The sequence below is a fragment of the Phyllostomus discolor genome, chromosome 3 (assembly GCF_004126475.2).
Source record: "Phyllostomus discolor isolate MPI-MPIP mPhyDis1 chromosome 3, mPhyDis1.pri.v3, whole genome shotgun sequence".
NCBI lineage: Eukaryota > Metazoa > Chordata > Mammalia > Chiroptera > Phyllostomidae > Phyllostomus > Phyllostomus discolor.
The window spans coordinates 63,216,317-63,231,916 of record NC_040905.2 but is presented as its reverse complement, the minus strand read 5'-3'; the positions used below and the strand labels follow the sequence as shown (position 1 = coordinate 63,231,916).

The 15,600-nt window shown below is 36.6% G+C and overlaps 1 protein-coding gene across 1 annotated transcript in view; it reads right to left on the bottom strand.

The window, feature by feature from the left end:
- Positions 1–15,600, bottom strand: part of LOC114496094 (leucyl and cystinyl aminopeptidase) — a 103,306-nt gene that overhangs the window by 54,588 nt on the left and 33,118 nt on the right. Inside the window, exons 2-4 of the mRNA XM_028511364.2 lie at positions 4,550–5,390; positions 2,560–2,698; positions 982–1,113 (exon numbers count right to left, since the gene is read on the bottom strand). Of these exons, the coding sequence (XP_028367165.1) occupies positions 982–1,113; positions 2,560–2,698; positions 4,550–5,390 (1,112 nt within the window). The remainder of the gene's footprint in view (positions 1–981; positions 1,114–2,559; positions 2,699–4,549; positions 5,391–15,600) is intronic.

The following is a 15,600-nucleotide window of genomic DNA, read 5'->3' as shown; positions in this document are numbered from 1 at the left end:
ACTTCTATTCAGGATCTCTTATCTAGGGGCAATTGTCTAAGACAGTGATTTTCAAAAGGCGTACCACAAGAATTTTTAAAACATGCAACACCTGACTACTTAGTCAGGGACACCGACCTTTTTTCCCTTAGATCATCAAATAAAAAAGTGACAACAGATAACACAACAATAGCCACCCAGTATGAATGAATAAAAATTATACCTATTTTTTGACAGATTGGCAAAAAATATGTTTTTTGGTGTGCCACAGAATTTTAGTAATTAGTTTATATGTGTCGTGAGATGAAAAAGGTTGAAAATCAGTTGTCTAATAGAGTGTTTTTCATATGCTCGCAAACTACAGTCCCGGGGGTCCACAGACCATTACAGGGTCCACAGCCAGGAACAAAGTCTGCATGTTTAATAGCTGATGCATAGGTGGGCAAGATTCCTCCATGTCCCATGGCATGTGGTGCTGGATCCCACAGCTTACACAAAGGTATTTTTGTTCATGTATGGATGCAAATTGTTGTAGGGAGGCATAAATGAAAAAAACATCTTATTCAGCTATGGCAGTGTCTTCTAATTTTAATTTGAATCAAGTCACATTAACCTAGTGACTTCCATGGTGTACAACACATTTCTAGAAGCTTTATTATACATATAGTTGTAAGTATATGCAACACAGAGTTTAGTCCCTGTTTTATCATTCATTAATTATTGTAACATTTACCATATGAAAAACTGTAAACCTGCTTTTGCCAACCCCATATGTTGTCTTACCGGAACTTACTTATAAAAGTAAAATGAAAAGACACTTAAAAATTATTGACTTTAAGATATTCAATTAATAACAGTAAATAACAACTAAGCAAAAAGTAAGAGGTGTGGCATAAAAATAACAGAGCTGCAATCCAAAAGCTTGTTTTCCTCCATAAAGCAGTTACCAGAAATCATTAAAGAAATTCTCTCACTCTCTTTTGGACAAATACTACCACATACCAGGGTTCCATTTATGTCCTGAGTCAGATTCTTCATCTCTCCCACAATGAAAGCAACCAAGTAAGTGCTCATCTTCACGCTTTCAAAAAACTCATCCTGAATAAGTCCATCTTTCATAGTGACTGATGACTTCTACAAGCAAAGGGGAAAAGATGACAATTCTATAATTATGGGAATAAATGACAGTGACAAACTGAGAAACTGAAAATTCAAATAGGAAATAAGTAGTAAAGATGTTGGCCTGTTTTAATCTCTCAGCACCAGGTTCTTTTTAAAAAGATTTTATTTATTTATAGAGAAAAGGGAGGGAGATAGAGAGAGAGAGAAACATCAGTGTGTGGTTGCCTCTCATGCACCCCCAAATAGGGACCTGACCTGCAGCCCTTTGGTTCGTAGGCTAGCACTCGATTCATAGAGCCACACCAGCCAGGGCTCTCTCAACACTAGTTTCTTAACAGAGCATGGGCCTTTGTCTCAGTCTGTTCCACCATCCTTCACCATAAGGATATATTAATTACAGTGAAAATCCCTAATGAGTTTTTAGTCTCAAAAGATGGCTTTAGGTAAATGGAAGTTGGAGACAGTAAGCAACATTAGCTCTGTTTCTCGCTTTTAAAACACCACCAAAACCCAAATCCTTCCTTATTATATAGCAGTCAGTGCTCCTCTCTAATGCTACAAATATACTCACAGAAGAAGGAGCTAAAGCTGGGATATCATACCAAATGATCTGAAATGGCTTCAAAGGTAACAGCTGTGACCCCAATGTTTAATGGCATCACAGTCATTAGAGAAGTCTGTAGTAGGCAAAAGATAAGGGAATACAAGCAATCTTATAGGATTTTCTGACCATGAATTCCAATATATTTTGGGATACAAGGCAAATAGGCATTCTGTCTCTTTTAGAGGAAGATTAAGGTGATGAGTATGGTTGGGAGTGCAGCTATTGAAGTAACGTCCCTGTTAAAGGACAGACCATGTCCTCTCTTGCCTGCAAGGGTTCACTCCATAGTCTGCTGAATGTGGCTACTCCTCTCCCCTAGACACATGGGTTCTGAGAGGCTCCTATCAGACTGCACACTGCCCCTCAGGTGTCAAAAAAAGAATCCCCTAAGCTCCGTTTAGCAAAAAAAACAATTCTGCTTGGTTACGCACTCACTGCCTCCCATGTACAGCCCACATCCAAGACTTTTTAAATAACCAATAAAACATCAAGGTCAATAATGATTCATGACTTTCAACTACTTTGAATAGCAAATTCACCATATCTCATAAAATATCACTTTGATCTTCAGTACTCATTCGTAGTATTAATATTTTATACATCTTTAGTGCACAGCACACACCTCATATTTCCTGCCCTCACATTCCACACTCAGCAGGCCATTCTCTTTCCTCAAGTGCTCCTCAGGCTGACTTCCCAGTTGATTCCAACATACATTTTAACTTTTATTTATGTATTTTAAGAAAAAATAAAAATGCATAAGAATTTACTCATTCTCAACAGTACAGCAAAGAGAAATTCAAGTCTTCACAACAAAGAAAGAAAGATTTTATAAACAAGGGTCAGAACGGTACCTTAGGCATATTTGATAAAGCAGTGTGTTGCTCCTCTCTCATGATCCTGATAATAAATGTGGCTTTAAATGCTGGTTCATCAAAACAAGGAAAAACAGATCTTGCTGCTAGGGGTTCAAATTGAGTTGCTGCAAAGTATCTAAAAAAAAAAATGCAAATTCATCCAATAGTTATTGAGCACCTAGTAAATATCAGTTTTTTTATCTAGAACCTAAATCTACCATCAACAATTTCTGGATTTACTAACTACCTTTACCTCTTACATGACATGAGTAACTTTCCTTTACTACAAGCAATGTCAATACACATTTGGCATTTACATATATTCTGATTTTCCAGTCAATAAGAAATCTATCCCTTAATTACTTTACCTACTTGTTTAAATATTTATTTTTATTATACCCCAAAGGGTAAAGAAGTACAAAAACTTCTCTAATAACTAAGCAAAATTAAAAGTGGGAGAAAGCCAAAAAGCTGCTCTGAATTATAGCATTCGGACATCTTCAAAGGTATAAATAATCTTCTAAATTTTTGTTTCCCATCCAGATACACATTCTTGTGAGGTACTCATTTTACCTAACCAAGTAAGTTAATGAATTTATATATACTTTTTAACAGCAAAGTTTCAGAAGTTTATTTTAAGATTTTAAAATACAGGTTTTTTAATATTCTATTTAATTTTAAGGAACCATCTTCCATTTTTCTAGCATTTTTTCCACAACTCAATCCAGACCATAACAAATGACCATACCAAAAATCACATTACTCTGCTACATAACACTATTCCTCCCATTATGTAGTAGCAGGCACAAGGGACCCCAAGGGCAGTAATCTGGTTGGAAGATATGACAAAGGAATTGTCTTAAAGGTTTGTTTGCATACTAAAAATATTGTTTTTATGTATATTCTGTAATTCTTAGAGATGAGAGAGATTATGGAATGAGAACTAAAGCCAAGCAATCCAAGCTATCACTGCAATTATAAATTTACTTTTAATGTCAGATCTTACGAAGAGTCGGCAAACCATTTAGTTTTCAAGTATTACATAAAGAGAAAAAGTACTTATCTAAATAGAACCACAGATCCTACTTTTGTCTTTCTATTTAAGAAGGATTTAAAAAACATCCTCAAATAGATTTAAAATACTCATTTCTATTTTTCTCAATACATTAGCCAAATGGCATCAGTAATTCACATATTGGTTTACAAAGAAATATGAGAGAATGCTCCAACTGCGTTAGGCAGACCTAACAAGGACTTTGTGCACACAAGAGAATTAACATTATTGTTATTAAGAGTATGTAGTATGCATTGCATCTTTCCCGTGATTTAAATTACATGCTATGAATGCTGAGATTAAAGTACAAAATATACGGTCTAAATAGGGAGCTGAACGCTTTTATGTTTTGAGTCACTCTTTTTAAAAACCAAGTCTCTCCTAGATTTTAAATTTTTTTCTGTCAGAAATTCAAAATAGCAGGGGCATTAAAAATAATAAATCAGCAAAGATTAAAGATACTACAAATGATTTCAGTAAGCATAAAACACCTTCACACCCTCTTTTTTATCTCACTAAGCACCTCCTAAAAGTTCCATACATTAGAAAAATAGGTCTTAAAGAATTATTCATACTCTTTTCTACTCTGCTTCTCATAGATCTCTTGTAAGGTGACAGAAAAAAACTAGATTTATCTTGTAAGATAAAAAAACTCAAAATAACATAAGTTTTTGTGATGGAGATTGTAATAGACAAAATCTTTATCTATTTCCTTCCATCTGCATACCCCTACCCCCACCATGATATGTAATATATATTCAAGGTTTTGATAAGAGAGAAGTACATTCTTCCAAATCACCATTCTCCTCTTTCACACATAACATCCTAAAATTTAAAGAATTGCAGTTAATGTCTCTTGTGTGGTCAAGGAAGTCCACATTGCAGAAGTTGTCCCAGAGCAAAGAAACAGAATCATTTAAGAGAGTTACATACTTTTTCTTATTGCTTTCATCTGTGTAGGAGATACCATAAAACCCATAGTAAGAATTCGACATATTTGCTGAGTACTCTATCTTCAAGGTATAATTGTGTCCCTCAAGAAGGGTTTCTGGGGCAACAATGGCGATTTGTTCATGAAATGGATATTCCAGGACCTCAACTTGTTTGTCTTGGCTTGAAACTGCTGACATAAAGGTCACTCTTGAAATATTTTGGCCCGTGCTGTGAAGAATGATATTCCATGTGGCCTGAAGAGCCTGAAGTGAAATTGTCACAGAACCCCTAACTGTCTTTGAGGTTAGGTTTGGGTGTAGGTTAAGTTCATAGCGAAGTGGCATAATGGCAGTGGGAAGCCTGAATTGTGCCCATGGAAATAACTTCCCATTTCTTGCAATTGGCTGAATAAGTTTCATTGACTGGTTTTTCTTATGGCAGCCTTCTTTGGTAAAGGTACATCTGGGCAGTAGATAAATCACCATGATTACAGAAACAGCAACCAGAATGACAAAAGCACAGACCACCATGGTTCTCGCTGAGGGTACTGAACAAGTCCCATCTGGGCTCTGCCTGTAGCCAGTTGCACTGGTCCGAAGGCCTGAGCTTCTGTTCATGAAGGACATGCCCAGCAGCTTGGCAGATGACTCACAATCCTCTTCGTCCTCATCCAACTCATGCTCACCAAGACCCCGCACCAGCAGTCGTGAACCCCGAGGCTCATATTCCACCTCATCAGGTTCTAAAGGATGTAAACAAGGCTCTTTGGCTAAATCCACCACATCTGGCTCTTCCTCAAACATGCTGTTTTCAATCATATTCCTAGGGAGCGGAAGCCGATCTAAAAAACCGAAACATAAGGACAAGGTACAGAATTAGGAAGAAAAGCTCATAATGAAATGTCTACTAGTGAGACCACATTTAATATAAGAATTTTTTTAACACTAAGACTTACTTCCATCTCAGAGATACTGAATTAAATAAGATGCTATAATTTTCTCGTATCTGTTAAAAACTCAGGCACAAATAAATATATACTACAGCCATGAAACAAGAAAGCTAAATAAATGGACTAGTATTAAACAAAAAGAGGTTAAACAATAAGTTCCTTAATATACTCCTGCCCAACAGCCTGGACCCTTGTCCTGGGCTTTAGAGAGCCCTGCCTTGGCCTGCCTCTGGCTGCGCCTGTACCTGCTGGGGAAGGAGTCAGTAAGATCAAAGAGATGTGCCCACCAATGGTCTGTGTCCCACTTCTGGTTCTACCAGAACCCCAGATTTAAAAGAATTTCTGCTTTTAGGGCCTCTGTGGGTCTCTCCTCTGAGTCCCATTCTTGCTAAGGAGGATCACAAACTGGTAAGCCCTTTACAGGCTTAAACAATGGCCAAGCCACAGGCTGAGTAATTCTTTTCCCTAGAAGAGGGATGTTCCTGTTCCATAGCAAACTGAAAGTGGCAAATTATATAGAAAATTTCCATAGTTAAGAAATACTGAAAATAAGATAAATGAACTGTGAAATCAGGTAAAGCTACAATCCAATCTGTTTTTTCATGCTTCCAGAACATTCAGAAGTACAACATAAACCCCTCTCTAACAACCGTATTACTTACATACACCATGAGTATAAGTAGATCTTGGGGCTGGGTAGAGGTGGGAGCTTTTATAATCTACAAAAACCACACTCTCCAACTTGCTAAGAGTGGCTGAGAATGGAAGACTCAAAAAGTAGATGGGCCAATAATCACACATAGATCAGTAACTGCTAGAATCAGATCATTCGATGTTCTTTATTTAAAGAATCATATATTTTTAGATTTAATGTAGCTCAAAAGTTTGATAATTGAAATCCCCACTTACCTTTCCCTACAAGGTACTTCATACATGTCATTTCTAACTCTCACAACAATTCCACAAAGTGGCAAGTATTATAACTATTTCAGATGAGAGAAAAATAAACAGAAAGAAGGGCTAATTTATCTTCATAAAGTCACAATTATTTAGTCACAAAACTGAGACTGGAGCTCAGTTCTAAAAATCTGTTATCAAATTTCAGATTCTTTCCATTATTATGTTGCATCCCCCTACTCAACTAATTCAATACAGGGTGAGGGCTTGTATCTAAATTATTCATTTCTTTTGCACTTGGCAATGGAATTGCTAAGGGTATTATTTCTCCATCAGCAGAGCAAAACTGACTAAAATTACTTAATGTCTAGTTTAACAGAAATGCCACTTCTGTTATGTCACAGCAATAACAGAAACGCTTGTTATTCAACAAACACTAAGTAACTGAATAGTGGTAACTCAATCCATGAAACAAAGTATCAATAAATATTAAGATAAAATTTATAGTCTTGCTAATCAAAATGTGGTATGTGGACCAGAGCATCTGTAACACATTGCAGCTTCTTGGAAGAGTGGATTCTCAAGTCCCTTCCCTGCACTTGAATTTTAACAAATCCTCGGGTGATTTATGTTTCCCTAAATTTGAGAAGCACTGCTTTCAGCCTTCTCCAGCTACACACCAGACACTCCATTCCTGCGCTCACTCCTGCCATCCAAACTGCTTTCTATTCTGAGAACAACCAGGCTGCTATTTCACATTATCCCCCACATGCCTTCTTTCCTCTCTGTTCCCTTCGCCTGCAATGTCATCATTTCTCCCTTCCATCCCAGTCTACCTGGCAAGCATCTGTTATTCTGTGACTCAGCTTAACTTGCTACAATGCAAATTAAGAAACGGTATTTATTTTTTTTCTTTATTAACTTTCAAAAATACATTTTCTTTCACTTTATCTCAACTTTTTTTGATTTGGGGAGCACAGAGACCCCAATTAGGTTGTGGTTTCCTACCTACTCTCCATCCTGAATTTCATTAAAGGTATGCTAGTTTCAAGTTTTCTTTGAATAAAACTTTTAATCACTTTCTAGGTGTGGGTTTAGCAAGTTGCCATCTCTCCATCTGCTGTGAATGATCTGGAAACGGAAGAAGGTTGCTAGTTATGACATCCTGCTTTGGGAATTTAGTCTCCTAAACCTCTTAGAGTGCCCCAACCTCTTGTGACAAAGTTTTTTTGTTTTGTTTTGTTTTTTTAGTTAATTGTGTTCAGGGGTCATTTACTTAATTAATTGAGAAAATATTACTGTAATTGAACTTAAAAAAATAAACTTTTAATGAATACTTAGTGGTTAGAAATTTTCTGTGTGTGGTAGTTGTTTAGTACCTGGAAATGCTGTCAATTAGTTGTTTAATTTGCTTTTTCATTTAAAAATGTTTAAAAGACCTTCTATGACTTTTTAAAAATCTCATATGGGAAAATTATGTTCTCTTAGGCATTGGCCCATGTGCTTTTTTCTGCATCAGACCTGATACAGACAATAATGAGGTCTGAGCAGTATAGTTTTATCTAATAAATTTCTAAACTAACTCTAGGCATGATTCATTTCAGCTTAATATTTATTTACAGCATTCCCATCCCTGAATTCATCCATCCCTCTAGAACTTCATTTTTGTGTTTTTAGGTTCCTAAGCCACTCCCTGTTGAAAGCCAAGGGGTAAAATACAATCTGACCATTTTAGCATCTCTTGTCTGCAATTCATTAACTTCAAATCTTTGACAAGGGCTTAGCCAGATACCTACCAAAATCCAGATAGCTTTTATTATTTATCACCCAGTCAGATTAATATGTATACAGAATTTTAATCTTTCAGAAATGAAACACATCAACCCATCTGCTTTATTTTACTGCCCGTTAGATACAAATGTGTGTATGTGTGTTCCATCACATCAAGTTAAATATATCAAACCAGGGAAAATCACTTTTATTACAGGCAGCCCATGAAGACTGCATTTCAAGTCTATTTAAGAAAATGTCACTTCAGATTCTTAAATCAGTGTACTTCGGTTTTAGCACTAAGTTGTAATGTGACACATGACTACCCCTTGCTCACATAGGATTTATTCATATTGAAAGAAGAGATCCTAAAGGAACAGGAAATTTTCTAAAACCCCTTAAATCCACATATACAGACTAAATATAAGCCAAAAGCAAAGAAGGTCCTAGTTAAAATATTTAAGTTTTAACTAACAGGCCCATGTGGTTAAATCTGAGAAAAACTGCAGACATTTCTTTTCATCAGACACATGAACTGGTGCCCCTCAGTGCTGTCTATGGACCAGTGCTGATCCACAAACCGTTTGCTACCTGCAGCAAGATACACATATAAAACTAGTGTTTGAAAACTACTATAGCAATTTCACAGTATTTTATGTCTATTGAATTTAAAATGGCACTTATATTTTGCATGTCTTTTTTTCATTTCAGTTTGCCAATAATTCATTTTTATATTCCTACAACATTTCTGCAACGTATTAAAAATTAAAAAAGAAAAACAATAAATGTTAATTCTTCATCTCAGACAATATGAGAAGCAATGGGTTGGAATGTCACAATAATGGCCATCCGGGTCAACATAAAGTTCTCAACTGTCACAGTAGCAGTAGAAGTAGAAAGGAGGGAATGATTATAAGTCATGTTAAAGAAGAAAAATGTATAGGAACCATGTGATGCCAGCTTGGGCTGTATGAGCCTGTAGGGTAGAGAGACAGGGGAAGTATAGAGGAAAGGCTACGTGAATTCTCTCAACAGTTCTGGCTTAGATAACTAAAAGAAGGAATGCCATTCAGTAAGATCGAGAATATAGGTTTTCATGTTATTGCTCTTGTTTTACTTTGGAAGGGGATAGTAAGAATGGAGTTATGAGATGGCATTTGGTGTGGGACATGACATATTTAATATCTGTCAGATAGCCAGGTGAAGATATTTGATTAATAGCATATTATAAAATTAAAGGCCTAACTTTAGACAGAGGTTAAAATTGTGGCTCTTCCATTGGCCACTTGATCTCAAACAGGTTACCAAACATGCCTTAGTTAGTTTCAATTTCCTTACCTATAAATGTGGAAAACATTACTATTTTGTAGGCCTGTTAAAAGGATTATATTATGTTGGTCTGAACTCAAAAGAGGGATATGGGTGAAAGATTCAGATTTTGGAATTTTCATGTAGTTTTAATTATGCGATAATTAAAATTATGCAGATGAGTGTGACAATATGGGACATAAGAGTCAGAGAGCATCAGCATTAAAGAGGTGCACAGAGGAAGAGGGGCAGCAAAGAAGAATAAATAAAAGGTACTAGAGGTAGAAAAATCAGGGACAAAGGAAACCCTGAAAGCAAAAGAAGGTTTTCAAGAAGAAGGATGTGGTCAGCATTTAATGTCTTAGAATTTCCAACTGGTGTGCCACAAAAATTTTTAAAACATGCAATACCTGACTAAGTCAGGGGCACTGATCTCTTTTCCCTTAGATTGTCAAATGAAAAAATGACAATAGCCAACAAAACAACAATCATCCACTGTGAATGAATAAAAATTATACCTATTTTTTCCTATCAGACCAACAAAAAAACGTATGTTTTGGTGTGCTACAGAATGTTAGTAATTAGTTTATGTGTGCCACGAGAGGAAAAATGTTGAAAATCACTGTCTTAGGAAGACCAAGTAAATGAAGTCTAAAGAGGCCACTGGATTTGACAACTAGGGAGCCAGTGACTTTTATGAGGTGCGTTCAATGGAGTAATGAGAACAGAAGCCTGACTTCAGTGGTCCAAAGAAAGAATGGAAAGAAAGAAGGGAAGGCAAGGGCTATAGACTCTTCTTTCAAGGTACATAGTTTTGTGTCAAGAGAAAGGCATAGGATCAAACTGAAAGAAAACATGGCACAGTGAAGAGTTAAATCCATTTTTTTTGTCTGTGTTTAAGATGAGAACAACTTAAGTGTGTATTTATGTGAGGAAGGAAAACAACAACAAAACATGGAGGTGGAGAAGTAGACCAGAGGAAATGCTGTATCTCAGAGGGACAGGGAGACATCACAAGAATTCCAACAGAGAGACGAACCTTTATGGGATCTAAGCACGCTCTTCCTCCAAGCCTCCAAGAACAGGAGGCGAAAATAGAGAGGCATGTATTCAAATGGAAAGCTAAGGGTGTAAACAGCAGATGGCCTCCATGTTCTCTGTGACAGAGGAAGCAACCCATCTGCCCAGAGCCAAAGGCAGTTTTAGGGAAGGCATAGGTGACTTGAAGAGAAAAATAAGAACAGATGCTACAGGAGAGAACCAGGGAAGGGTGGACAAAGGACAAAGCATGGCTGAGAAGTTTGGTAATAAGCCCAGTGGAATATGTCATATCACCAGTCTCCATAAATGTTTTTAGCAGTGTTTACCAGCCCAGGACTAGAAGAAGAGAAAGAATGTTATAAATATTTTATCACAATTAAAATAAATAAATAAATGAAACATTTTTAAAGTAGAGAAAGAAAATGGTGGATCCAGGGTTAAATATAGGGAGGATGTGATGAAAACCTAAGGGGAAAATGCATACAGGGTGCTGCAAGAGAGTAAGTGATTCGCTCAAGAGTTCAATTTTAATAATATGACAAAAAGTAAAGCTTTGGCAAACATGGTAAACAACTCAAATTAAAAGGAAGAAACTTCCCACAGACTTTAATCCCTTCAGACTACCATCACACTTTTCTGAGAAAATGAAATGGGGTATATTTCCAGGTCAACAAACCAAACATTTTTAAAGAATAGGCTTAATCAAAATAAGGCTTCTTGGGCAGATACAAGATTCACTGTATTCAATTAGGTAATACAGAAACCAAATTGGGCTCTACAAATAAAAGATTATTCTTCTGAGGCCTCTATGACACATTTAAATAGAGCTAAAAACTCCAAGTCTAAAACAGTATTTAAATCTTCTAGATTATTTCCAAACAGAAACTTCATTAAATTTCTGAAATGATGGCCAATTATCAAATAAAATGATCCTCTTCCACAAAAAAAGAGATTTTATTTTAAAGATGTTTCAGCTTAAAAAAGACTAGAATTTAGAACAAAATGAGTGACATTTTGAACAGCTCTATTCTGACAAATAATTCTTTACCCATCCCCAATCCCAATGCTCATGTAAAGTCACCAGAATCTGAAAGGCAGTCATTAGAGAGTACAAGTTTTGAAGATGTTCTAAGCAGCCCCTTTTCCTGGCATATCATATTTCCTTAAATCTCAATGTATAAGCAATGTCATAAAACACAAACACAGGAAGTCTTGCAGGCATTCCTGCTTTCACCCCTAAAGTACAGTACTTTTTCACAAACCACATTTATTTTCCAGTTGATAGGCTCAATTTAATATTCATGATATAACCCAGGATACAAGATCCAAGTATGGTCTTTCTATCTTCTGTTCCCCTCTCTTCCCATGTGAAGAGAAAAAGAGTAAAGTAAATGGATGACTGGGGGTCAGAGGCAGGAAGATCCAAGAGAAATGACTCAGTTCATAAGCACCACGAGCTCACTATACCTTCTTTAGTTATGAGAGACTAAGGTAGAATTTTCCCTTTTATGAAACCACTGTAATTCACTTCAATACATATAAAAATGCTGTGGGAGACTTGCACTTCCAATATGACAGAGAAACAGGTTCCAAGCGTTTCATCCTCTTGTAAACAACTATTAAAATAATGCACTATTTTGAGGTTCTGGATAACACACAAGATACGAATGTCAGCTCTGAGAGAAGGAAAAGGTGAGTTCACATTTCTTCAAGGTTCTCTGTCTAAGGACAATTTCCTAATTGTACTACAGTGAACTGGACTGCAACTGAGCAGGGCTGGTAGGCAGACAGGGCACCAGAGTGGAGGGAACGGTGCAGAGGGAGGCCATAAAAGTTTGTACAAGGGCTTCTTGAAAGTCCTTAACCAATGCTGGACTACATGAGACACACAAAGGGTGGCTGTAATAAGGTTCATATAGAATAGAAATACTAGAAGTCAAGCAGCATAAGGATATATTGGCAGTCTCACCCAGTCTGAACAAAGACAACTCATTAGCACTCTAGGCATCTATGTGAAACAATAGAAAGATTGCACTTTAGGAACAAAAGAACGCCCAAGAATAAGGCTTACTCTAGACCCACACTGACAAAGTCTAAAACCAAGCTCTAATAAAACTCATACAGGTTACAGAATTTGAAGGATGAGACATGCTATGTTAAAAGGGCCTAAGAAAAAAACTTTGTGTCATCCACAGACCTGCCCTAGCAAAATATAAAACCAAGTTTACACAAGGTGATCAGCCAGGAACTAAACTGCCTACTAAAACAACAGTGAACACTCTACAAAGAATTTTTTTCTTAAATTGAGCATCTCAAAAATGGATCTTCAACACTGTCCAGTACATAATAAAAATGAATACATTCAACAAAACACGAAAATGTGACATACAGGGAAAAACTAAGTCATTAGAAACAGGATTTAAGTTGACCTAGATATTGCATTTAGTAAAACTTTAGAGCAGCTATTATATATATGTCTCAAAGAATAAAGGAAAATGTGTTTACACAACAATAACAACAACTAAAGAGAATATGAGAACAGATGGGAATCTCAGATAAGAAACTAAAATGACAAAAAAAAACAAAGGGAAGCAAAAAATTGAAATTTCTAGGACTGAAAGTTTCAATAAGTAAAATTTTTTTAAAAAATCACTGAATAGACTTAGTAGATTGGAAATACCAGAAGACTCTAAGAACTTGACAGATCACTAGCAAATACCAATTTTAGAAACAAAAAGGAAAAAGGGGGATCGAGATAGCAGAGGAGTAAGTGAAACCCTTATGCCAGGGAGAAAACGTTTTGTTTCAGAAAAAGTTCCCTCTTCTCCATCCTACCTCTTTATTTAAACTTTAGAATGTTTTATCTACTCTTTTCTCAACTGCAGTTCATCATATTAAAAATGAGTGAGAATTTTCAAGCTCAGTTTACTAGAAACCAATTTTAAAGGGGAATAAGTTTTTAAAAATTAAATAATATCTTTTGTATCACCTAAGTCTTAGACAGTTTATTCTACCTACTTTAAAATGAGGTTTGTACTTATAACTGAAGTCTTCTTTGGATGACTAAGGGGCATGCTAAGTTGTATTTAACATAAGAATTCCTTATAGAGGCATAAACCTGAAATGTTATATTCAAAGAAAGAAATATGGAATAATTCAACAGAAGGAGGCATGGACTTTGAAGCATGGAAATTATGTGGCTAAAAACCTAAACATGAGAATTAATGAGTCATCTACTGATAATAGAAAACCAGTGTTTTGACTTTATGTAGGAGCAGGGTAAAAGATGAGGACTTAGGAAAAGAAAAAAAAATTAGTATAAGCTCTTGAAGTGATAGCTGAAAAGTAAAGTTTGCAGAAGTGACTGAGACATAGAAATGTTTTTCTATCTTGTTAAGTCTACATTTCTCAGACTTTCTAAACCACTTCTCCCTATGAATATTGGAAAATTTTCCTGTTTTAAGTTCTGAAAACACCATCTGTTTATACTACTAGCTTCCTAAGTATGATACAGTGTTAAGCATCCCACAACCTCATTTATGAGAAATCAATACGACACAGTCAATACAACTAACAAATGTCCGTACTAAGGAGCCTCATGTGTAAAAGTGTTAGGCATTTGCAGATTGGAAAATAAATTATTATGACCTCTGAGAATATGCTAGACTAGGTACCCTGGCTGACCTTCTTGCTAAAAATAAAAATGTAGGATACATAATATTTTAAATTGCTTTAATGTACTGATGTTCTTGAAAGTAACTAAGGAATACTCATGGATCAAAAATGAAGTGAATGCAGGAACCCTGAGGGGTAAGGAGAGGCTGAAATCAACATTCACCTTGAGGGCACCTGAAGCTTCAGTTTTTATGCCTTTGAGAGCAGCTAGAGGTGGAGAGGGGGCAGATGACAAAGCCCAACCTGCCCAAGATGGGGAATATAATAGAAAACAAAATTCAGGTCTGTATAGTCTGTATAAAAGACTCATCTGAAAATAAAAGATACAGAAAATTTCAAAAAAACAGGGCACAAAAAGATTTATCAAGCAGAAAACAAAAGAAAAACAAATGGCATGGCAATATAAATATTTAGGGAAACTAATTTACTATGGAAAGTATTACTAGACATGAGAGATTAACATTTGTTACAAACAAGTACAGGATATAAAGGTAAGAGGAAAGTAAATTAATACCCCCTTTCAGAAAAATAATCTGGTACCATCTATTAAAATATTGGGATAGAAAATGTACATTTGCTTCCACCCTACAAACCCAGTCTTTCATAATCCTTTTCACCCTTCCTCCTTAAGACTTGAAGACATGAGTTTATTGAAATTAAGATTTCAGGAAGCATGGGGATCCAAAATAGCAGAGGAATAGGTGGAAGCTTCACTAACCTCCTCCCAAAGAATCTGAAATTGTAGAGCTTAAAACTAAATTGTAGAGAGATCATCTTGAATAATCAACTGAACACTAGCTGGAAAGAAGACTTATAACCAAGAACAGACAGAAAAACATCTTCACCACAATGAGACTGGTAGGGAGTGTGGAGGAGTTTTGAGAGGGCTGGCTGGGCCCCCATGGATGGCAGCTGAAGTCCTGGAGGAATATTTCAGTGACGGTGGAATGGGGGGGTTCTGCTAGGAAATAAGGGGTCTAAAACCCAAGCTGGGCTCCCTAGCATACAGCACCAGAGCCAGGAAAGAGCCCAGATAATGTCTAGCTGTGAAAAGCAGCAGGGTTTCTCTCTGCCAGGGACAGACAGCTGGAGACACAGAGAGTCCTATAAAAGGCCAACACATAAAATTTCATTTCCAGCCACTTATCTTGAGCAATAACAAAGGGGGCAGCAGAGTGGACTAGAGACACTTGAGGAGACAGTGGGGTTGGTGGCTTTGGGAGAGAATTCAGAGAGCAGCTGCCAGGATCCTGGTGCTGAATTTCACCTTTTCTCAGGAAGACCTTTTGCTGAGGCAGACCACTCCCCTCCAATTTGCATCAGCCTAAGGAGAAGCAATAGCCCCGCCCTCAGGAATTATTCTGCCCCAGCCTGTGATGCTCAGGCCTGACTGCTGAATACAGAGTGACTA